At 37.5% G+C, this 24,398-nt stretch overlaps 1 protein-coding gene across 1 annotated transcript in view; it reads right to left on the bottom strand.

Annotated features, from left to right (window-relative positions):
- Positions 1-217: 217 nt before the first annotated feature.
- GRK7 (G protein-coupled receptor kinase 7) overlaps positions 218-24,398 on the bottom strand; it is a 29,274-nt gene continuing 5,093 nt past the window's right edge. The window contains exons 3-4 of the mRNA XM_063338360.1: positions 8,795-9,066; positions 218-4,567 (exon numbers count right to left, since the gene is read on the bottom strand). Of these exons, the coding sequence (XP_063194430.1) occupies positions 4,225-4,567; positions 8,795-9,066 (615 nt within the window). The 3' untranslated portion in view covers positions 218-4,224. The remainder of the gene's footprint in view (positions 4,568-8,794; positions 9,067-24,398) is intronic.

Genomic DNA, 24,398 nt, shown 5'->3' on the forward strand with positions numbered 1-24,398 from the left:
AATTCTTAATTTAAATAGAGAAAAAACACCATGCATGATTAAAATAGTTTTTTAGACTTCATTAGTGCATAAATAGATTAAAAGAATATTAAACTTTTGGTATTAAAAATCTAATGGTTAAAAAGTTACAAGTTATCATAGCATTAAAAGAAGCAATTTATACTTTTTAAGGTAAATGACATGATCGTACTTAAATATCTTAATCATAGATGTGGATATGCAGATCAGAAAAACATTACATATATATCATTGAAAGCAACAATATTTTAAATGCAGTCTTACAAGTATTTTATTGCTAAAAAACAATGCTGATATTAGAAGTATATAAAACCATGCATCGCTTCATAGCTACACAGCACAGTTACAGGCATCTGCTCTAACTAGAGAGCTCCTCTTAGTTCCGTTTTGCTTTCTGCATTGACGTTTGTTTATGGTTACAGAAATAACTATTGCAAGTATTACTTTTGCTTAGAGGCTCTTAACTTAAAGTTGCATTCCCTGATACTGGTGCTACTTGATAGCCTGGAAATTGCACGCAGGTTCCAATTACTAAATCTGTCTCATACTGGAATAGAAAAGTGAACTACCTGCTGCCACACAAGGTGTTTATTGACTAACTGAGCCTTTGCATGATACAGCTGAAGGTACACAGCTAGAGCTTTATTGACACTAATAAATAATATCTGTGAACAATGATTTCATTAGGTTAATACTAAACCTCATTTTGTCTCTTTGTGCTTCGTGAAATTGGTGGGGTAACGGTAAAGGTAACAGGGATGGTATAAAAAAAATAAATTTGGCCTTGAGGTACAAGGGAAAGCTGTTCCTTTTATACCCTCTCAGTGCCAACAGCCTTTCTTCAGTGTTGTCCAGGGTACTTTAAATGATGTCCTTATAAGAACAGATTTCAAGCCATTACGAATCTCTCATTTCAGCCTTCTTCAGTTAAAATTATCAAGTAGTTCTAATAGCAGTACTAAGTAAAACAGTGCAGGAAAGACAGCACTGTTAGTACAATCACTGCAGAGTGGCCAGGGCACTCAGTAACCTTTCACAGATGGCATTTAATGCAATAGAGTTCACAATTTAGTTTTTTAGATTAGATTAACGCTTGAATGCATCTTATCTGTCTGAAAAAGAGGCAGGCAAGTGAGACGCCACAGAGCTGGCAAAGGAGGAAAAAGACATCTAGAAGAAAAAAACAGCAGTTTCAAGTTACACCATTTTCTTTTGCCACAAGAACTTAAGTAGCCCACAACCACGAGGTTATTTTCCTCCCACGACTTCATCCCTCATTTTCTATCATAAACATCCAATGACTTGGTGAATACTGTTGACTTGAGCCCTGATCTTGCACACTTGCATATACATTTTAAGCTTACTCACAGGAGTAGCATCATGGGCTGCAATAAGATGCATAAATCTTTTAGAATTGCTGGCTTTGTTTTGTTAAGGTGAAGCAGGATGTTAAAATAACTTTGTTCCTGAAAGTTTAACAAGTAACTTTACAGTGGCAGGAAGAAGAAAAGAATCCAGCAACTCACAGATTCCTTAAAAGAAGTTGAAATTATTTTTTAAAAGACGCCCTAAAAACGCTATCTCTTCACAGCACAAACACAAGTTGTCCATGTTCTGAAATAGAGAATTTTAGAAAATTAAAACGAGTTATTTCAAACTAACACATTTTTCTCTGTCACGCACTGTGCCAAATTGTGCATTATCAGACTACTGATATGCTTCTTTGAATGATTCATGGAACACTTAACATTACAGTATCTCCTTCATATACATCCTGCTGGGATTTATTGACACTATAACATTTCTAAAACTAAATAAACTAATGTTATGTGCATATGATGTCCTGAATTCACGGACCTCAGCACTGCAATACATTTTTAAAAACTCTAGACTTGCCACACCTGGTATCATATGGGATATAGGATCTAACGTGACATTAAATTCTGGTTCTGTCTATACATAACCTCCTTCCTTATGGGACCATGTCTATCCTGAAAAATCAGTTATGCACTAGAAAACCTACAGCCATTTCAAAATACTGCTTCATGGCTCTGGAGGATTTGTGAAATGGCATTTCTATGGATTTGAGCTGTACCAATTCCGGACAAAAGTTTGATGCCGCTAGGACTAATAGGTCTCTCCTAGCTGTAATAAGGTTGGAGGGGTTTTTGTGGATTTTTTGGTTGTTTTTTTTTGGGGGGGGGATGGGGTGTCTTTTTAAATGTATATATAATAAAGTTTTCTGTCTGGGTTTCTTAAATATGTTGGCCTAAAACCACTCTGTGAGAGTTTTCTGCAGATGGGAGCAATGAGAAATAAAATCACTGGATATCAGCAGTGGAAACATTCTTCTAAATCTGTGACAGAACCACATGACTCTCTCTCCGCTCAACCTCCTCTGCTTTTCACAATCTTTCAGGATCATCCTTGTCAATTATAAGCTGAATTCTGTCTTGGGCTTCTATTGTTTTAAACTATTTGACAGAAATTCTCCCCTCAAAAGGCAGACAACTGTATGCTTGTAATTCATGAACAGAATTATTCACTAATCCTAAGTAACACCGTTCTTCATGATTTTCACTTGAAAATTAAGTATATAAAGCACTAGACAAGCAAATTTAAAAGGAAAAAAATAAACAATCCTTTTACTACTTAGAACAACACAATGTATTACCAATGTATTACTTAGCTGTGACTAAATCACTTTAAGTACTTAAAACTAAAGAGTCTTTGATTACTACAATGTTTGGGATGAGTTATTAAGACTATAAAGAAACACTAAAGCTATCTGTTGCACATAATAGACCTGGTATAGAAAACATCATATCTATTGGTTTTCCCCTTTTAAAAACAGATGTGTGAATTCAATCCCTGCGTCTATATAAAAGAACTCTTTGAGTTCAGAGGGAGGTTTCCTCTACGAAAAATAGGAAACTGTGTATTAGCAGCCTCCAGGACTCCAAGGAATGGAGCAGTTTCAACTTCCACTTCAGTCAGTGGAAATTATGGTTAGACAGATGACAGTAAACAACATACAAAATCATTTTTAGAAGTTGTTGCAAACAATTACCACCTATTTTCTTACCAGAGAAAATCAGTAGGATGCATCTCATGAGTAATACACTTCAGCAGTAGTAGCAAGCATTTGCAGAAATGTTTCCAATTCATTCAATTTAGGTTGTCATAAAATTGAAAAATAAAAGACATCAAAATATGCATGAGAATCAGTGAACATCTGAAGATGGTGTCAACTTGCACACATAACCTTTCCAGCATTACAGCACTAAATAGTATAATGTATTTTGCAACTACTGAATTAAAATTTATATTGCATTGAAATAAATGTCTTGTAAAAAGCGAGTTACAAATTGCTTTGGTCTATTTGTAGCTTAATTTATCACAGAAATACAGAAAAATTATCGTGAAACTTGCTAAAAGTTTGAAATTGTCAAAAAACTTATAAATACATTTTCTTTGTATATGGTATTATCACTTAAAAGAATACGCTTAATAATAATAAATAAATGCTTTATTTAATTAATTTGGTGCAATCTTCTCTTCGCTTTGTTAAATTCAACTTTGAAAACGATTTGATCCTGTTGGTCCTATTTCCTAGTGATATGTAGAGCCTTCTTTTACATTTTATGACTATTTGAACATATTACAATCAAACCATTCAAAAACTAACAGAAATTAAGAAAACAACAGACAGACTGGCTAACCAATAAGATTCCAAGTTTGACATGGTATATGAGCTCCATTGTCTAACTGAGAATATTACTTGAAAATTAAAAAATCTTTCCTGGAAACTGTAGAACAAAGAGGAAATGTTAATAGAAATAACAAGAAAATAGAAAGAAAACCAACAAATGACTGCATTTAAAATGGTAGTCAGTCATTTTCAAAAGGTGTTGCCTCTTCACTCTATTATTGCTTTTTGTATTTCAGAATTTCTATCATTCTAAGTTTCTTAGAGAAATATGGTTCTTCATCTTGATAAATCTCCCGTAAAACAAAAATATTATCTCCTTTGCTAGAGCAAAGGAAAACAATATAGTCTACACAGCTGGTGGTCCTACATAGCCTGTCAATGTCATATTAACACTGATGCATTCTTCTTAAACAGACGCACTGAGTTTCTGAAACAGTGTCAGAATATGGAAAGTTCTGAGGTGTTTTCTACCCTTTTTGTTAATGATGTGATATTTACAATAACAAACAAACTCCTGACTTAGCTTCAACTCCATTTGTGTATCCCCCGGAATCTACTCTGTTAGGATCATTCAGTTCTTCAAACAGTCCCGTTTCAATAATTTCTTCCTGCCAGGCTATAGGGACAGCACCCGTTGCGAACTTTTTGAAGAACTTCTTATCTTTGTCATCAAACTCAATTCCTCGTATTTCAGAGAAGTCAGCAATGTCTCCAACATCTTTGGCATAGACAACGGATGGGTCTGGCACAAATGGAGGTTCGATAAGGTTTGCCTCTAGCCTGTGGAAATTTATTGTTTTGAAGAAACTGTGTTTTCTTGGGTCGTCATTTTCATTTCTGCAATAAAGCAAAAGTTTGTTAATCAGTATGATGTTTTGCTCTCAGGTGTGTGCTTGTGTTGTATACATGAGAGTATTTTAAAGTAAGGAGAGATACATATATACACACAATGCAATACAGTTCCTTTTTTCATAACCAGAAAATGCCGCATTGCACAATATAAGCAAAGCTGAGAAGCAGAAAACATCCCGGCCCCATTATTCATTACTCTACCTCTCAGGGTAAATTAGTCTGGGCAAGGTGCCAGGCAAGAGTTGCAGTGCTGCTTCTGGCAGCGCACCGAGACGCCCGTATCCAAAGACATGCTTTAACCAGAACTGAAGATACAGCAGGATGGGGAGGGGGAGTATTGGATTTACTGTCCAACGATGAAAGTCCAGTGGTTGGCTCTATATTAACTAGGATAAGAATATCTATTAAACCTTAGGCTAGGCTACATTGGGCTAACACATCTAGGGATTGACTCTAAGAAACAACAGTCTGAATAGGAAACTGGGGAAAAACGACATTTACATGATAAAACTCAGTTATGTTGCTCTAATACACTCCCAGTTTTAGTGAGTCTGTTCATTCAAATGAACTACTCTTATAAACAAACAAAGATTTAAAGCAAGAGATTCACAAATTATGACATTAGCAAAAGTATGTGTTCCACTGTTACAAACATGATCCTTTATTTATGTTGTTAAAACCCAAGAACAGTATCCAGAAAGGACTAAAATAATTGTAAATATATATATTTCAAATACATCTTAAGAAAAACTACTGTAGACCTCAGGGAGAACTCTTCCTGTAAAAGAAACAGTGAATTGTTTCATTGCAGACCCAGAGACAGACTTGTAGGATATTCTGATTGTAAGAATAACCTGAGCCTCAAATGTGGAGGCATGACGAAGGACCACAGCTTTTGCACTGTGCCTCTAGCGTAAACGCATGCAAAGTTTGCGTTTTGAATTCTAGTGAAAGGAGGAGCAGAGAGGACCACTGTATTTTCTACACATATGCATTCTTTCTTTTATCTATTTATGGATTCATTGGTCTTGAAAATGGTAACGTAGGAAAAACAAATTTGTCTGGTTTTTTGACCTCAGAAAATGGTAGTTACTAGCTTGTTGCTTTTTTCTTTTCCCACTTCCTTACAAAATGATATATTAGCAAAGTGTAAGCCCTTATGTATTTCTAGACAATGTTCTATGAAAAAAATGCAATGCAAATCCTTAACAAGTCTTTTTATTTTTGCAAATCTGTAGAAGCACCATATAGAGGTAGGAGATTTGTGTGTCTATGGAAAATCTTTTTTTAAGACCTTATACCACGTATGCAGAACAGCTCCTACAGCTTGCCGCTACTGCCAGTTCTTCATATGCTGTCCTGCCATGCTTCTAGCCTGCCTTGGTGCTACCCAGGCACAGCTCAGATGAAACTACCAGCTCCCTTTTCAGCTCTCTTGTTAGAAAGTTGTCATTTTGTGCCTCTGCTGCCAGGTTCTTCTGAGCAAGTCACCAGCAGCCACTAACCACTGCACACCACCAGGACCAGAATGCTAAATCACAGCATGAAGAACGGCAGATGCTGCCATCCAGGCAACCAAAACCCAAAAGAGCCATATGAACACAATTATGAACGTATAAATTAAGCCAACAGGGATCATGACCTCTGCATATACACAGTCTTGCAAAATCATCTCCTAACTTAATTAGCTAGTGATAACCAAGTACTTCAGCAGCCCTCAAGCCTGATGTGTGATTTATGTACATTCACTGTTCGCGTGAAGTACATTCGAGTTTCTCTTCAACTTAATGAGTATCCTAGGACACTAGTGGGCTAGTAGTGCCAACAGTCCTACTGGGCAGATGGATTCACAAAATTTCACTTTATTTTGCTTTTCCTTTCTGTAACATGAATCAAAAAGCGCTAGAAGCTGGTGAAGGCTCCAGAATGGATTGCTGCAGCGGCGTCTCCTCCTCATGTATTTTCTGACACCACCAAAAGCATAAAAAGTTTAAAACATAAAGCTACAGGAACGCCATCTACTGGAACCAACTGAGGCATCTTCCAACTAGCTGGAGATGATCTTGAGCTCTTCCTGTGTGAATTGCATGTTTACGTAACTTTACTAGAAAAAGCAAATGAAGTAATCTAAACTCCGTCAATTTTGTATTCCTTCATTAAAAAAAAAAAAAGATAAAGAAAATCAGTTCATAGATCTGGGATTTGAGATGTCAATCCCACAAAGCTTGAATGGAGAAAAAGGTTTACATCTTTCCTGAGTTAGGCAGTGACACTGAGTCTTCAATAAGAGAGTGGCGTATTTTAAAAGGTCAGGTGTACAAAGTAAAGCTGTCCTTGAGCAGCTTTAACTTATGCAACAGGCACTTATGTAGATAACCCAAGGTCTTGCTGTCCTTAGTAGAATTACAGTGCTAATCTTTACATAAGGATGAGCTGTCCTGAATAGTATTACCCTGTTTAAGAGGTACATGCAGGCTTTTATTTGTATCATGCCCAGGTACAGTATACATCCCATCATTTTCTTTCTCCAAGTACAGCACATAAAAGTAAGAATATCTTAAATAGCAGAAAGTTAAAAATAATCTGTGCAATTACCTTTCTGTGTACATTTCTCCCATTGCTAAGAAATAATGTAACAGTGAGCAGACAGAATGATTGTAAATGATTCCCTTGGCAAAGGGTATGTGGTTACAGTAAGTGAATAGCCTGTTGCTGGTTTTGCTTCAGACTTGCTGAATGAATTTGACCAAGTCCCTCAGAATCTCTAAATTTCATTTTCCCCTTCTCTGAAATGTGTTTACTTCACAAAATGCTGTAAGACTAAATGTCTGCAAAGCATGCTGACTTGTAAGGTAGAATTCTCCAAATGTTTTTGTATTAAATTTATTTTTAAATAAGCTTTTTAAACAAATGAAAAATAATACAGATCTTTTTATCAAACATTCTTTATGTGCTGTTGAAAATATTTTTTTTTCCTGCAGCCTTGCAGAGTTATTATGAAAACTCATCAGGCACAAATAGCAGTCGTCTTCATTTAGCACTGGAATAAGAATATATATATTAATGATATATTACCTTTCACCAAAGTTGATTCTTTCAGGCAAATGTGTGACTAACATTTTGCAAAACTGTTCCACGTTGTTATGAAATATAAATTCAGAACACTATCTGTGCATTTTCATTAACTGCTTGTGTCTATTCCACTCTTAGATTGCAAAAGCACCTGATACATACATTTGTATCCATAGGCGATTCAAATCATGGCGTATTCTAAAGATAGGTACTCTCAGTCTCCTATTTGTTTTTTACATTTTTATTATTTTTTTTTCTTTTTGCCTATATCACAAATGTAGATCCCCAATTTGTCTCATTCAAAATGCACTAAATGATTTTTTTATATATATATATACACACACATATATATACACACACACACACACATATATACATACACACACCCCCCAGAGGGATCAGAGATATTACAAGTTAAATATTACAATGCTTAGCTTTCCAATTTTCTTCTTGTTAAACAGTTACTTGAAATTGCTAAGTCAGGAACACATCCATTATCTTCATCAACCCAAAGCCACCTCTGAAGTCCCAAAAAATATTTTGCTCTATAAGAATTTATGCTCAATATTCTTTTCCTCCCTTTTCTCCCTGGGATGAGTCAGGAAGACCAGAACCTCTACAAGATTTTTCTAAAGCACTTGAGTAAAGCAGAGGGGTTAAGGTCTCTTCAGTAAGAAGCCAAAGACACAGCCTTGCAAGTTAGATATCTGCAGGGAAGAGGATCCACATTGCAGATTTGGATTTTTGCCCACATCATTCCAGTAAGTGATCCAGCCTAAGATTGTGCATTCAGTTTGCATTAGCATAGATGCAGGTATCTACTCGAATATCCCTTACCTTTAGAAAAGAAAATGCAAGAAATGCTGCTCCCTTCTCCCAAAACTATATAGAGTCTAACCCCACAAAATACCAAGAAGGGAGCTCCTATGAGTAGTCCGGGGTGAGGACAGACAATCACACTTCTTTCTTTTTTCCCTTATTTCCATATTATCTAGAAGTGAATATTTCCTAGAAGTGAAAGGGAAAATTCAGTACTCTCTAGAAAATCATGATCTAACCTCATTTTGTGTAATATGTAAAATAATAGTATTGTTTGCAGCTTTAATCTGGCATTTACTGAATTTGAGAAGTAAGGCATACCTGCTTCCTAAACGATTCTCTGTTTTCTTAGCCAAAAACAGTCGGCAAATATCTTTCGCTTCCTCTGTAAACTTGTCATGTTCAAATTTCACCTCATCTTCCAGAGTTCTTCTTTTAACCTCATCCTTACCGACCTTTTCTTTGAAATCCTTGAATGGTGTTCGCCCAGCAACCATCTCATAAATACTACATCCCATAGCAAACCAGTCCACAGGATAGCTGTAATCTTCTTCCTTCAGGATTTCCGGAGCCATATAACCATTTGTCCCAGCCTATTGCAAACATAGGGACAGATTTAATATTCAATGTCAGTAATGAAACACATACAATTAAACAGACTAGTCTATAATTCTTCAAAAATATTAGTAATACAATTGATATATTTTATATCTAGAAACTCTGTATAATTGATATATCTTTTAATCTAGGAACTCTGATGTATAACTCTGTTTTAGCACATGGACTACATCTTCTTTAAACGTCTTGGCATATGGGAAAACTGTCTTAAATATGCTCTTCAAAGGTGAAATGTCTGTGCATTTTCTACCTAAAAGTGGTTTCTTTTTAAATTAATGCTTAGCTTGCTACCTTCCTCTATATTAAATTTGTTTCTCGTTGAAGATAGCATTGTTAGCTTTGTCCTGTAAACACAACTAGCAATCAATTTGAAAAGATTAAAAAAAAGACAAAAATCACACATACAATGACCAATTCCCTCCCCATTCAGTGGTCATAACTCGCCAATATAGGGGTCTGCCGCAAATGAGAAAATTCTCATCAAGCTGTTAGCTGAGCTGCACTCCCTGTTGGTTTCTGCAAGGACGTACTGCCATCAAGGGCCAAGAAAAACTCTTAAAACCATGTAAGAAAGTAAACCTATGAAAATTATAATTAGTAAATTAAATGCATTCAGGTGAAAGAACAACGTCATATTTCCTAACTGAAAAAAGTTCTCTGAATAAAGAATACTACTATATACAGTACTAAAGGACCCCTCTCCAAGAGCAGAAGTGACCGCTCTTAGAGAGGGAAATCTGCCTGCCTCCTTCCAGACCAGGCCTGGCACGCTCCCCCTGGGGGACAGCGTTCAAAATAGCTCCTGCTGCCCCTCTCTCTTGGGACCTGATCCACCTGGGAGGGAAGAGGAGGTCACCCTCTCTGTACACTTTCTGCTGCACAGTTACATGACTGAGGATGTGAGATTTCAATCGAAACCGCATTCCTTCAGCTGACCCACCATTTCCTGCTGCATCTGATGTTACATCTTATTTTACATATTTACCAGATTCAGCTAACAGTGATAACTATGTCAGAAGTTGCTTGAACCCCTTTTATATCTTTTTGAAAGACTGGGACTGATATATTAGTAGTATTACAATTTAAAATGAAAAATTATGTTTGTGCAAAATCCCACTAAAGGTTATTCAAGATGGTCATCGTTACTGCTACCAGAACACAAGTAGTGACACAGACTCACTCCAAAACAAAACAGTTAGAAAAAGGTAACTAAAACTAGACCTCATTTGGGCAAATTGTATTTGTAAAAAGCACAGCTCAACAGATGAATTCTATTTTATGGGGTTTGGGTAACTCCTCTAATTTTTGCAACATTAGGCACACAGTATATCCGAGTCGGGCCTCCCTATAAACTTTAGCTCATGCCACTACACATTATGGCATATACTCTACTGTAAACTATGTTTGCAAGAGAGAACGTCTTAGCATCAATTACAACGTAGGCCTAATGGACAGAAAATTAAACCCAGTTTGTTTTCCCTCTTTGTATTTTTTTTTACTTCTAGGTAAAAATCTTCCTATTTAGTTGAAATAGAGCAAAACCTTCTTATTTAGTTGAAATAGAGCAAAATCTTCCATTTAGTTGAAAAACAGAAATGAGATGACAAGAACAAAAATATCAGCCAGGCTGAAAGCAAAAGAAAAGCTTAAAAGCGAACTGTTGCCTCCCTCGCTAAAACCACAAAAGTACAGAGGAGCGGTACGGGCATTGCAGCAGCTGACAGCATTCCACAGGTAATTTGTACTGTTTGCATTGAATTTCTCTAAATAAAAGTTAATATTGAGAGATACCCTGACAATACTACATGTTTATGTACAATTACTGCTCCATTCAGAAAGGGGGACAAGCGCTCAAATATGGACCACAGAACTCAGATCCATCTGGCCTCAGGAGATCCTGAAACCTGGAAGGGAGAAGAGGGGTTTCAAAGCAGTAGAGGAAAGTCTGGTAGGGAAGGATGCGCACAGAGGTCACTGCGGGTTAGTGAACAAAGACACTAAATGGGCTTCTGGAATAGTTTTTGTCTTTTTTTTTTCCCCACCCTTTCTGGGAAGCAATAAACATTCTTATTTTTACCGAGATGAAGCTGGGGCACTAATGCCTTGAAGAACTGATGAGTCATATCATCATCAAAATGTACCCTGACAGCACAGTATGGTCCTTCTGATAAGACATTACTTTGCTGCAACGTAGCATCATCATGCGGGAACTGGATAAATCTGACCTGGAAAAGTCAGAATTCTGCAATCATAAATGTCTTTCAAGGTGGCTCCTTTCAGACTGCCTCTCTTTTCTTCCCCTTGTATTCTTTCTTCCATGGTTGTTTTTTCAAAAGAAACAGTTGTCAAGTCACTTCAGTCACCCCCATGTGCATTTTCCACATAACCTTCAGTAAATCACACCATACAGACGAACACCATGCTTTGACGTGCTACTCATGTTTCCCAAGAACAGAGAATGCAAGACCATAACAGCGGACCCAAAAGATTGTGTACCTGCAATTTAATAGAAAATAGACATGGACCAACAACAGCTTCCCTTCAGACTTAAGTGAAACACTGTGGATGGGGTAACTGTGAACAAGAATTAAACTTCAAAATTGTAAATTAGTAGCACTGAAATCTTTTGAGCTGTTATTGAGGAGATCCAGCTCAACCTGAGAGAAGTCTAGAAACATATATTGTTCCTTTGATATGCCAAACCATTCCCATTCAGAATTTGGAGAGCTGTTTTTCTCATGGAATTTCATCAAAACTTGAACCTTATCTTAAAGCAAATCTCTCTTAATCCTGAAGCTTTCCTATGATTCATTATGAAGGAACAGGCTGAGAAGCAGGAATCTAAACTTAATCTCATAACCCCTGAGACTCAAACCCCACTTAAACATTACCATTTTATAGCAGAAACGAGCACATTTCACTTGTCAGCAGTGATGTTTAAGGGGGAAGAAATACATAAACCTCTGCAATATTTATCAAAACAGGAATTTGAAGAAAGGAAGAAAAGAACTTAAATTTTAGTCTTTTCCACCTATTTCTACATATGTGGACCTTTGGAAAAATCGTCTAGGAAGAAAGATGATAAAGCCATAAGCATTTGCTGTATAAGGGAACAACAACAAAAAAAAGAATTATTCAACCCCCGGAACTGGAAGAACATACATATTTCAAATGAAGATTTAATTCTGTCTTTGGGGAGTAGATACCATTAGAGGGAAGCTATAACCTAACATCCCTGCACTAATCGTTATGGAGAACAAGATGCCAGAAATCAGATCATCTTTCAAGGAAAAGAGATCCTGTGGCAACATGAAAGGCAGCCTCAGTGACTCAGGAGAGGTTTATTTAAGCAGGTAAAACAGAAGCTTAGTGAAGGGAGTTTTTGAACTGTACAACTCTGACTAGCAGTAGTGAGATTTGAGCAGCAAAAAGATAGTGTATTAGGTGGAAAACGCATCTACTGATTCCCAAAGCAAACGTGAATCAGAGTAAAGAGTTAAGTTACTCTCAGCAGGTCAATGAGTAAATAAATATACTGTAAATTATACTCAAATGTGAAAAGGAAAAAAAAAGGACAGAAAGCAAAGGAATTCAAAGATACCACAAAAAACATATATGCCTTATTTTTGAGAAGGGGTCTATTTTCCATGGGCTGGTACTGAATATTTAATTGAATTAGAATTATCTGACCATGCCTCAGAATGGATACTTCTAAGTATGGGTTATGGTGTGTCTGTCACACACAAAATCGTTAGGTTTGTACAATTCTGTAGTTGTTTTCACTCTATAAAATTTATAAGTAAATTCAGAAGCTGTGTATTAATTGAAAACCACTTGTTCTTACTAAATCATATTATACACGGATAAATTCCACTGTTCTAATGAAAACAGGGAAAATATAAAAAAAAAATCCCACACTCAGAAAGTTGAATTCCTTTTTTGTCAACTCTACACTGTTGGGACATGCACTGGGTTTTGACTGAGATTAACACTCAGCACATTATTTTTTTCTTTCCTGTAGGATTCCTGATAAGGAACCATCTGAACATACATGTTGACTGCTCAAGTGATCTTAGAGAGACACAAAACCACATGGAATTACCCCTTCACTGACCTGGAAGTGTCTCAGGGGACACAATAAAAAAAATAAATTGCAAAGGAGCCAAAGAATGGTATATTATCCCAACATTTTTACAGATGGCAGAAATCATATGCCATTGCAAGGGCACACAACTTCCTGAAGTGCAGTCAGTGCAACACTAGCTACTTTTTGCTTGCTCTCCATTAACGCTGTCTTTTGTGATGATGAGCATGATGCCTTACTTACATATGCTGTTTGAAATATAAAAATAGTCATTAAATTTCAGTCAATTAAATTTTAATTTACTTGCTTTTGAAAAAAGTTAACAGATCTACTTCTCCCTGTATTTCTCTACCTTGAGAACAACCCAAAATCCAATTTTTTCAATAATCCTCTAAAATGTAATGACCAAATGTTGTCCTTGGATACATTAGTGAAGAAGTTCTGTTAAGTGGAATTGCTGCTTTGAGTGTGGTTTGACAGGGCACAGCAGAAATGACTCATCTGAAAGTATACAAATGTTTCTTTTGTGAAATGTGATCCTGCATAAATTTTTAAAAGGTCACATAATTATAATCTCTGAATAATACAAGATATGATCCTGAGAAGCACTAAGTGCACCCAGTTCCCAGTACAGTTAACGGGTACTTGGCACACCACACCTCCGAGCAGAGCAAGGCCCACAGCGCAAGTACGCTCACCCATCCTATTCACACTGCTGTCCCGAGAAGGGAAGGTCCCTTCAACACCGCCATTATCCCAGCTTCTAGCGGATGCAGGAGAAAAAAGAAACAGAACTCTCTGGAGTCTTCATCAGCACAGAAACAGACAAATGAGGAGAAACAGGATTTAGATCTCTCTACCTTTTCCCACAGATCTCTGCAAAACAAACTCAATTGATATCACAAACCAAACAGTAAAGCAACTTAGAATGTCTATCTTTTGTTTGCCATGGCACAAGAACTGTTGAACAGAGGAAAAAAAACAAGCTGAGTTTAGCTCCATCAGCTGTTTCCTGGGGCTCAGTCCTTCCTTCCTCCAAGGGGTGCCACTGCCTGCTTTGTTCTCTTGTCCAGCTGTTCCTCCGCTCCTTCAGCAATGGCCTTAATAGACCCTGCAGGAATGCAGGAACAGACCACGGAACACTCTTCTCTGCACACCAGCTAATAGGCCCTAGGTGTAGAGACAAACAACTGATCTGCCTCTGTCACTCACTTTACAATCTTCATTTTTCTCCCAAGAGCCACCGTGAGGAGGAATGGAGCGTAATTTAAATGAGTCACACAGAATTGCAGTTCCTCCACATTCTCACCACACCTTCATACAGTAACAAGAAGCCAGTTGATCAAATGAATAGACAACTATCTTTCAAAAGAACATAAATCTAATTTGGACAAAAGGCACCCTTGAAAAATCTCTCAGAACAAAGATTTTGGCATACTGTTAATGCTTAGCAAAGGGAAGGACCTTACGATGAGATGGACCACAGAATCACAGAATTGTAGGGTTGGAAGGGACCTCTGGAGATCATCTAGTCCAACCCCCCTGCCAGAGCAGGGTCACCCAGAGCAGGTTGCACAGGAACGCGTCCAGGTGGGTTTTGAATGTCTCCAGAGTTGGAGACTCCACCACCTCTCTGGGCAGCCTGTTCCAGGGCTCTGCCACCCTCAAAGTAAAGAAGTTCCTCCTCATGTTTAGGTGGAGCTTCCTATGCTCAAGTTTGTGCCCATTACCTCTTGTCCTGCTCCCGGGCACCACTGAAAAGAGCCTGGCCCCATCCTCCTGACACCCACCCTTTAAGTATTTATAAGTGTTGATAAGGCTCCCCCCTCAGTCGTCTTTTTTCCAGACTGAAGAGACCCAAATCCCTCAGCCTTTTTTCATAAGAGAGGTGTGCCAGTCCCCTGTCATCTTGGCAGCCCTTTGCTGTACCCTCTCCAGCAGTTCCCTGTCCCTCTTGAACCGGGGAGCCCAGAACTGGACACAGTACTCCAGGTGTGGCCTCACCAAGGCAGAGTGGAAGGGGAGGATGACCTCCCTCGACCTGCTGGCCACACTCTTCTTGATGCACCCCAGGATGCCATTGGCCTTCTTGGCCACGAGGGCACATTGCTGGCTCATGGTCATCCTGTTGTCCACCAGGACTCCCAGGTCTCTTTCCACCAAGCTGCTCTCCAGCAGGTCAGCCCCCAACCTGTACTGGTGCATGGGGTTATTCCTTCCCAGGTGCAGCACCCTACACTTGCCCTTATTGAATTTCATAAGGTTCCTCTCTGCCCAACTCTCCAGCCTGTCCAGGTCTCTCTGTATGGCGGCACAGCCTTCCGGTGTGTCAGCCACCCCCACCCCCCAGCTTTGTGTCATTGGCACACTTGCTGAGGGTGCACTCTGTCCCTTCATCCAGGTCATTGATGAATATATCAAAGAGGACTGGACCCAGTACTGACCCCTGGAGAACACCACTCGTCACTGACCTCCAACTAGACTCTGTGCCCCTAATCATGACCCTCTGAGCTCTGTCTTTTAACCAGTTATCTATCCACCTTACTGTCCCTTCATCTAACCCACACTTCCTAAGCTTCCCCTATGAGGATGCTGTGGGAGACCGTGTTGAACGCCTTGCTAAAGTCAAGGCAGACAACATCCACCACCCTCCCCTCATCTATCCATCCAGTCATGCCACCATAGAGGGCTACCAGATTAGTCAGACATGACTTCCCCTTGGTGAATCCATGTTGGGTACTTCTGATAGCTTTCTTTTCCTCCACATGCCTTGAGATGGGGCCCAGAACAAGCTGTTCCATCATCTTTCCAGGGATGGAGGTGAGGCTGACCGGCCTGTAGTTCCCCGGCTCCTCCTTCTTGCCCTTTTTGAAGACTGGAATGACACTGGCTTTCCTCCAGTCCTCAGGCACCTCACCTGTTCTCGAGGACCTTTCAAAGATGATAGAGAGAGGCCCAGCAATGACTTCCGCCAGCTCCCTCAGCACTCTCGGGTGCATTCCATCGGGGCCCATGGACTTGTGAATATCTAATTGACCTAACTGATCCCTCACTCGATCCTCCTCAACCAAGGGGAAGTCTTCCTCTTTCCCTATTACTTTCTCCAAAGTCTGGGACTGCTGAGGGCTGGGCCAAGCAGTAAAGACTGAAGCAAAGAAGGCATTCAGTAACTCCGCCTTCTCTGCATCCTCCATCACCATGGCTCCATCACCATGGCTTCTGTCTCGTTCAACAGCGGGTGCACAACTTCTCTGGTCTTCCTTTTGCCTCCAACATAAATTGATGGGCACACAAGGAGGACTGTTCAGAGTACCAGGAAAAGACAACGAGAAGGACTGTATGTGAACTCAGGAGCTACTGAATCCCACACGCTTACACAAAATCCAAGACCAAAGCTTTCTTCGTTTTCACACAGGGACATAATTTTAACAGGAAAAGCTGCCTGCCTTAAAAAACCCAACACATATAAAAGCACGAAAGGACAAAACAAATTTCTGCTATATTAGAAAAAAAGGAAACAAAATTGCCTCTGGGTTCAAAGCCACTAACCGGAGTAGTGAAAAAATCCACCATCAATTTTTACTTTTAAGCTTGGACAGTCATTGAAATCAAGCAAGTTGCACAAATGAAAGAGAAAGCCACTTCTGTGACAGTAAGGGCAGGCTGCCTCTGTGCTTACACTTGGGAAGAGAAAGAGACACAGTTACAGCATGTATATTCACACTAAATGAAAATAAAAGGGATAAATGGCTTCAGGAAGGACAGTCCAATAATTGGGGACCAATTTTAACTTTGGACTCTAGAGCATCTCCCCACTTTCTTCCTATATGATCACATGTAAATCACCATCTTTGCCTCAGACCCCTACTAGAGATAGAGCCTGCTAACATCCCCACCTTGGCAAGTGTCATCAGCAGAAATCTGCATTCATAGACAGTGAAGCAATCAGACATTATAGGAATGGAGCATGTAGGACAAGCAGAACACTTGGTACAGGCTCATAACCACAGAATTAGAATTCAAGAACCATCAGGGTTCTCTAGTCTGCCTGTTTAATTTCACTTCAAATTTCTCCTGAGCATTCCCCATATATAAGTGGGAAGAATAATACTCCAGAGATGTTTACAGTTTTATTATTTAATGACCATAAACGATATGAATAAGGGAGAAAATTCTCTGTCTACTTAGCTCTGTATACATTCTATGAAGCTTTTCATAATGAACACAAATACAGTATCTAGCACAACACATGGGTTGCTTTCTCAAAAAGGGAATATCAAAGAGAAATTCTGTGTTCAGTACCAGTGTGACCAAGGGGACAGGGCTGCAAGATGCCCTGAGAAGGCTACTGGCCTACATTTCCTGTAGGTTGAGCGGTGTGAGTGACAGCAAGGCCTGGATGGTTACTGTCTATCACTGAAATCCAGGGGATTTCATCCACCTAATCTTTCAGGATTATGACTAATGCTGGAGGTACAATTCTTTTACATGTAAATCCAGGAAGATGGGTATGGCTGCATCAGACCAAAGGCCCATATGGCCAGGTTACTGTCTGTGAATTGGCCAAAAAATGGATGCATAAGGAAAACTAAGAACTTGATGTGTACATTGATACTTCTCTAATACTTTCCTAGGCACCAGCTGTTTGCAGTTCAAGGGCTTCCAGAGACAGAAATGGTTTCTCTCAACAAAGTTGTCTTCCATCAATTGTCCACTCTACCCCTCAACCTAGAGAAATTCTCAGATCCTACAAGATCTTTCGCAGAGTCCTGCAGCTTAACTATACATTGTCTTCAGAACCACCTCCAGATATTCTGAGCCTGCTACCCTTCACTAGCAGATTTTAAGCTTGAACAATGAGCAAAACCAAGCCCAGAGTTTTCACTTGCTTGCGTGTGCAATTTCAGGATTTTATCTCATCTTCATTAAAAAGTTATTATATGTTTGTTAAGCGGAACTACTCATCACAGTAAGTGGAATGTCACATGTGGTCCAATACGAACAGAAGCACTACATTCCTCAGCATCCCGGAGCTTAGGGTTCCTGCAACATTGCTTCTGGTCAAAGTTGCCAAATCAACAGTTCAAAGAATTACATTTTCAGACAAATGTTGCATTTCTTCCCCACTAAAATCAAAACATCTTTGACAATATTGAACCAACAAGTGACCCACTAGATGATTTACCAAAAAGATCATTCCAGAATGTATATTATTTTTTATAATAAATAATGAGCCTCGAGAGACAAAGAGACTAAACAGTAGTATTTAGCACTTACTCAGATAGCATTTTTCATGTTTAAAGAGCTTAATTAAGCTTTCTACCAGCTCGAGGAACTTGATAAAGAAGTTGCTTTTTTATACTCTCTTGCTTTTTTATAGAACATGCTATAGCATTTACTAACTGTCAGATTAAACTGAATGAAGAACAAGGTTAAAAGTCATGCAGAGAGACTTGATGCTACATCTTAAAGGGCTCCAATGTCTTTTCCTGGACAGAAAAACAAGTCTCATGGGTGGCACGGCCTGTGTAGGAAAAGCATTTCATGGGACACATTGCGTTCTCATAATTTGAAATGACTACAGTATCCTTTATGTCATCTCCAAAACTGCAGGAGGCAGAATGACCCCATTCATTCATTTTTGCTCCCTTCACTCCCATGATCATGGCATTCATAAAGGATTAGGTTGCATTCTCTAAAATATATGCTTCAAAGATTAAAAAAATCTGAAATACCTGTCATGATGAAGCACTTCATAACAATTGTGACTATAAACATTTTTAAGAACAAAGTTCTGATAGTAAAACATAATCAATTTTACATGTCATACTTAAAAATGCATAAGCAGAATGGTGTTTTTGAAACTGTAAAATAGCAGCAAGTCACTCCAATCCTGAGCAAATGAAGGGCTGTCATGTTTCAAAATGCAAAGGAAGAATAATTTTTTACAGAATCTCATCCAATAAGAATGCCTTGTGATAATGACCAAAGGTCAACTGTAGAATAGATTGCTGAGTTACTTTTTATTTCACAAGTCTGCACACTCCTCCTGCTTCTCAACTGCCTTGAAATTAAACTGCAAGTTTCAGAACATCTAAATAGATTTCCTTGTTTTCTTAAGAAATAGAATCTTATAATAAACAAACATACAGGAGGGCAAAAGGACATTTTGAGTAAGATTTTAACCAAAACATGTTTTTCCTATAAAAATATTATTATGTCCTTCAACTATATAAAACATAGCACAGGAAAACTGTGAAGAAGCCTGAAACCTCTGAAGATATGAATGCACTTTTATAAATACTACAAAAATATGTTTGTCTTATTTTTTCCACAGTTATTATGTCAATATTTAAGCTCTCTGGCTCACATGCATCTGCACAAAAGTACTTCATAATTTACACGCAACAGTTGCTGCACACAAAGCCATACCCAGTAAGGGCAGAAAGTTCTTCCTGCAATAAACAGCAAATACGCACTGACTTCTGGAAAAATGGAATTAAGTCCTCTATATTTCGATATGCAGAGGATACAAGGGTACTAAACAGATGAACATGCTCACTTCTCTCACAAGCATTCTCAGGAAATTAAATACTATTACTCTTTTGGATAAGGGCAGGAGCACTCGACTTGCATACAACAAGTGAATTTTGAGTTATATGAGAAAAAACTGCAGAGACTTCAAGAAAAAAGATGTCAACTCAAACTGTTCAGGTGAAGAAACTTCTGTCATATGCAAAAAGAACTAGTTCCAGAACCAATCAAGTCAGTACATAACTAGACAAACCATTTTGCCTATGCATAAGCCATCTTTGCCTATTTCAATTATATAAGACAAAGAGAACACCAACATTTAAAAAGGCATAATTTTAAGATACAATCTAGTTTACGCATGGTGTGATGAACACATCAGAAGAGATGCTACAGGCACATTTGTACAAGAAGTCATGATATTTCCTAAAGTCCTGAATAATGATATTATCACTGGCAAAGAGTTTATTTCTGTTTCCAGTGATGTCATTAAGAACTCTAAGCGTGCATATGCACATTTCTAGGTAGACCACAGAGGTACGTGTATGTATCAGGGAAGATCCCATATAATCCATGTTTGTTTCATGAACAAAAAATACATTTTAAGTAGCTTTCAATTGCCTTCTACTTCTTTTATTTCCAAGACTGCTATTGTTTAAACTCGTGTATTTTATTACTTATTTCTCCATTCTAAAGCCAGCTAGCACTTCACAAATACAAATAAGCACACCTTAGTGAAATTAGAAGTTTTCTAAACGTTTTTTGAACTGAAACTTTTAAACTTACACTTTTTTAAGCTTAAACTTTCTAAACTTAATTATTACTGTACAAATTACTTAGAGCTGCCTATGCGTGTTCAAAATAACATTCACATGGAAAGCCAGATGTTTCTACTTGTTGCTTTAGCAATTGAAAAGAAAGGGAGAAAACTAAGGCTGGGTATCCAACTATTTCTAGACCTTTGCAAGAAGCATTGTTTCTGAAAGTAGGGCATTTTTATTTATAATAGTTACAGACAATTGGTTCAGAGCACACAAATATTTCTCAAAAGGAGTATATGTAATGGAAATACTTAAAGGACACCAAGACTACTTCTTCAGTTACGTAAGTATTAAATCATCAGCTGCACAATGCTTTTTCTGCAACATAAACACACGTTACTTTACAATAAGACCACGTTAAAGTCACCCATCTAAAATTATAAAAACCTTTTCACCCACGAAGAAAATCTTTGGTTAGTAAACAGTACATAAACATTATAGATTCAGAGAAGTCTTCACCAAAAACTTGGAAAATGTCTAAAACAGGAAGTCATTAACTAGCTTATCACTTGTGCCATGTGATCACCTAATCACCTAACAAGATTTACAAAAGGGACTTATGGATCTGCCAGCTGATGTATGGGTGATGCGCATTTATTCATACATGAGAGGCTAGGAACTTTTCTGATGCTTTCAAAGCAGAACAGATTTATCTTTAATGGCTTATACACTCACAAGAGGTGTGCAAAACTTTCAGAATGCATCGAAATAATGTATTTTTTGCCATCTCTAATAAAATAAACACACAGATAAATCCATATATTACATACTATTCAACCCTGTAGGAGGAACGATGAAAGTCATCACATGATGTTTCTACTTCATAATATATAGCAAAAGACAGACATAGAAAAAAAAGTCAGAAAACTGCTAGTGTGTTTCACTATCTATGGCATGTGTATGGGGTATTAAGAGACATTTTTATACCAGCACGGTTAGAGTCAAACCCATGGAGATGAACGTTTTTTAAGCATGTGCCTAAGATCAGATTTCTACTCCACATTTCTTTACTTGGCTCCTCCTGATATATAAGAGGAATGGAAGAGTTTTCTATTTCATTTTCCTTATTCACAAGGAAGATCCACTTAACACCTGAAGAACTAGAGAGATCATGAAACGGTCAGCACTCAGGAAGAAAAACCTAAATCGCTGACAGAGATTTGTAGACAGTCATTGAAAAAATCTTTTAATTATTTTACTTTACCTTTAGCATCTATTTAGTTCACATCTACAGAAAACAATTTGAAGGAAAGCGCTCTATTTTAAAAAAGGCACCATTCTGCTTCTTCATTAAAAGTATGAGACTAAAATAGGATCTTTATACTCAGAATGAATACAATCCCATAATAACAGTACCTTTACTGAACACAAGGGTAGCTTGCATTGTAGAAATCTGTTGAGTGTGAGTAAACTGTTAAAATATGACCCAGAAATGCATATTACTTTTTTTCTCTGAAACAGTACTTCAGCTAAACAAGGAATTCAACAGTTGCTGCTACTGATATTTCTAAGATGAAAAACAAGAAATCAAATGAAAGACCAAACTCAAGCTCACAAGCTTTCATTATACAGCAGAAAAAAGAATAACTATAATTTTTTCTTAATATATCACCTTACAGAAAGGCCACAATAGATGCAATTTAAACAATTATTTCTACCTTAACAAATACACTATCTTAACTCTTCGTAATATGTATAAGGCTAGCTAAGTAAAATTTATCTTACCAGATGAAATAAATGACCATTAAATGTACCAGACAACTAAACTATGATTTCATTTGGTACTAGGGATATTAGTGAATTACTTTCAGGCAGCAGAATAACTTATCAATATGATTCAAGCAAAGTTAGGCATTCTTCTCATAGTGCAGTAGAACAGTATTTTAAGTATGATATTGAAGAATCAGGTCATAAAAGAGGGGTTACAAGGCTTTAAAGTCAGAACTGCTGGAGATACGAAGTTCAATGTATTACAATGTCTATCAAAACAGAACAATTCTTTGCAAAGGGATAAATAAATTGAAATGAAAAGGTAGCATTTTCCCTATAATTAGTGACAGAAAATTGTAAGCCTTAAATTGACAGTTCAGCTCATCTAGAAACAGGTTTATGATATTAGGCACTTCATTCAGATATACAGTACAATACAGATTTGACCTGGAGGAATATATTTTCTGCTGTAGCTTATAAAATTGCCCTTATGAAACTGTGTCCACAATATGGTGCAACTGATGAATTTAATACATCTGTCCTGGCGCCATATATCTTTTGGGGTGAAAAAACCCCAAAACTATACAAACATCTTCTCTCAAGATTTTTTTAAAAGGGATAACAATTTGGTAGTCATACTCAAAAAGCATGCTATGATATAAACTTTGTGCCAATTTTAAGTCACAATGTAACTGGGATTGGTAAACAAAAATTAATTTAACTTCACCATTTTTATTTCATTACAGGGGTACATGGTAAAGCTTAATGCAATAGATTTTGTAAAGGTGTTTTTAGGTCTTCCTGCGTATGACGTTACTATAAATAATAGTAATATCTAGCTCTTACATAATGTTTTTTAGTAGTATATATCAAATAACTCAAATAGAGTTACTTTACAGAAATACAAAATAATACTGGGAATTATTATTCATTTAACTCCCTCATAGTTACAATACAGAAAAAACCAAACTACTTTTTCTTCTCCTATTTCAATCTCCTGTATGAATAAAAGTGCCTTTAACAGAAATTCCTTTAACACATTACAATCATGTAGTGTATTATTTATTGCAGTTTTTGCTGTAATAAAAGCACCCACATAACAGTAACTAGTACTTCTAAAAACAGTGAACAACAGAAGAAAAATCATTATAACAACTTGATGACTGTCATACAAAGTGAGGAGGAACAACTGCCTTGTCCACTACCGCTTTGAGATTCTACCCTAATACCCACAGAAGTGGTTAGACATTTCTAAATGCACTCATTGTGTTTGTCTGTTTGGTTTTTTTTCTTCTGCTAAACTCCACATATTTACAAGTAGGAAAAAATGCTCTTGGACAAAATGTTTTTTTCTGATTGTAATAACTACGTGCATCTATAACTTACAAAGCACACTAAGGTTTATAGCTTTGGGTTCACGGACCAAAATGCCATCTTCACAAACAAAACATTATTCCCATTTCACAGACATTCTATTTAAAAACCTGCCTTAGCTTTCACAGAAACTGTATTTTCATATCTAAAACACAATGCAGTCTCATTTTAAAATTATTTCCTATCTAAAAATACATCAGTTTCCATATTTTCTTTCACCGAGAACTAAAAACACTCATAAAGAAAACTTTTTATATTGCCAGGAAAAATTACAGCCTTCGAACTACAAATACTGTATTAAGTAACAATGTCAAAAGACGTGTACTTCAAGCATGGTGCAAAAAGTTACTAGCATGTCCTCTCTCTTCTACTGATTTTCTACAGAGTAACTTGAAAGACTTGGGGAGTTTAACACAAGGCAGTTAGACCAGTTTATAATGTTGCTTCCGTTTCTTCATATTCTTAGTGTATTTCACACACATTTGCTCATTTTTTATATATACATATATATGTGTGTGTGTGTCTTTAATTCATACATCTTTCTTGTGTAAACCTCATGACATTACTACAAATCTGGGTTAGTTTAGGATGACCACAGGCACAGTTGAGTGCTGCACTGTCAAATTCACAGAGCAAAACCAGGTGGTCATCCATCCTCTCTTCCTACACATGCACCCAGGCAGGTACGTTTACAAACTGTCATCAAGTCTGCTAACTTTTTCAAGAATCAATTTGTGGGGGCAGGAAGGCTGGCAATGGTTTATTGTGCAGCACCATGAACACCTGC

This window comes from Chroicocephalus ridibundus, chromosome 6 (assembly GCF_963924245.1).
Source record: "Chroicocephalus ridibundus chromosome 6, bChrRid1.1, whole genome shotgun sequence".
NCBI lineage: Eukaryota > Metazoa > Chordata > Aves > Charadriiformes > Laridae > Chroicocephalus > Chroicocephalus ridibundus.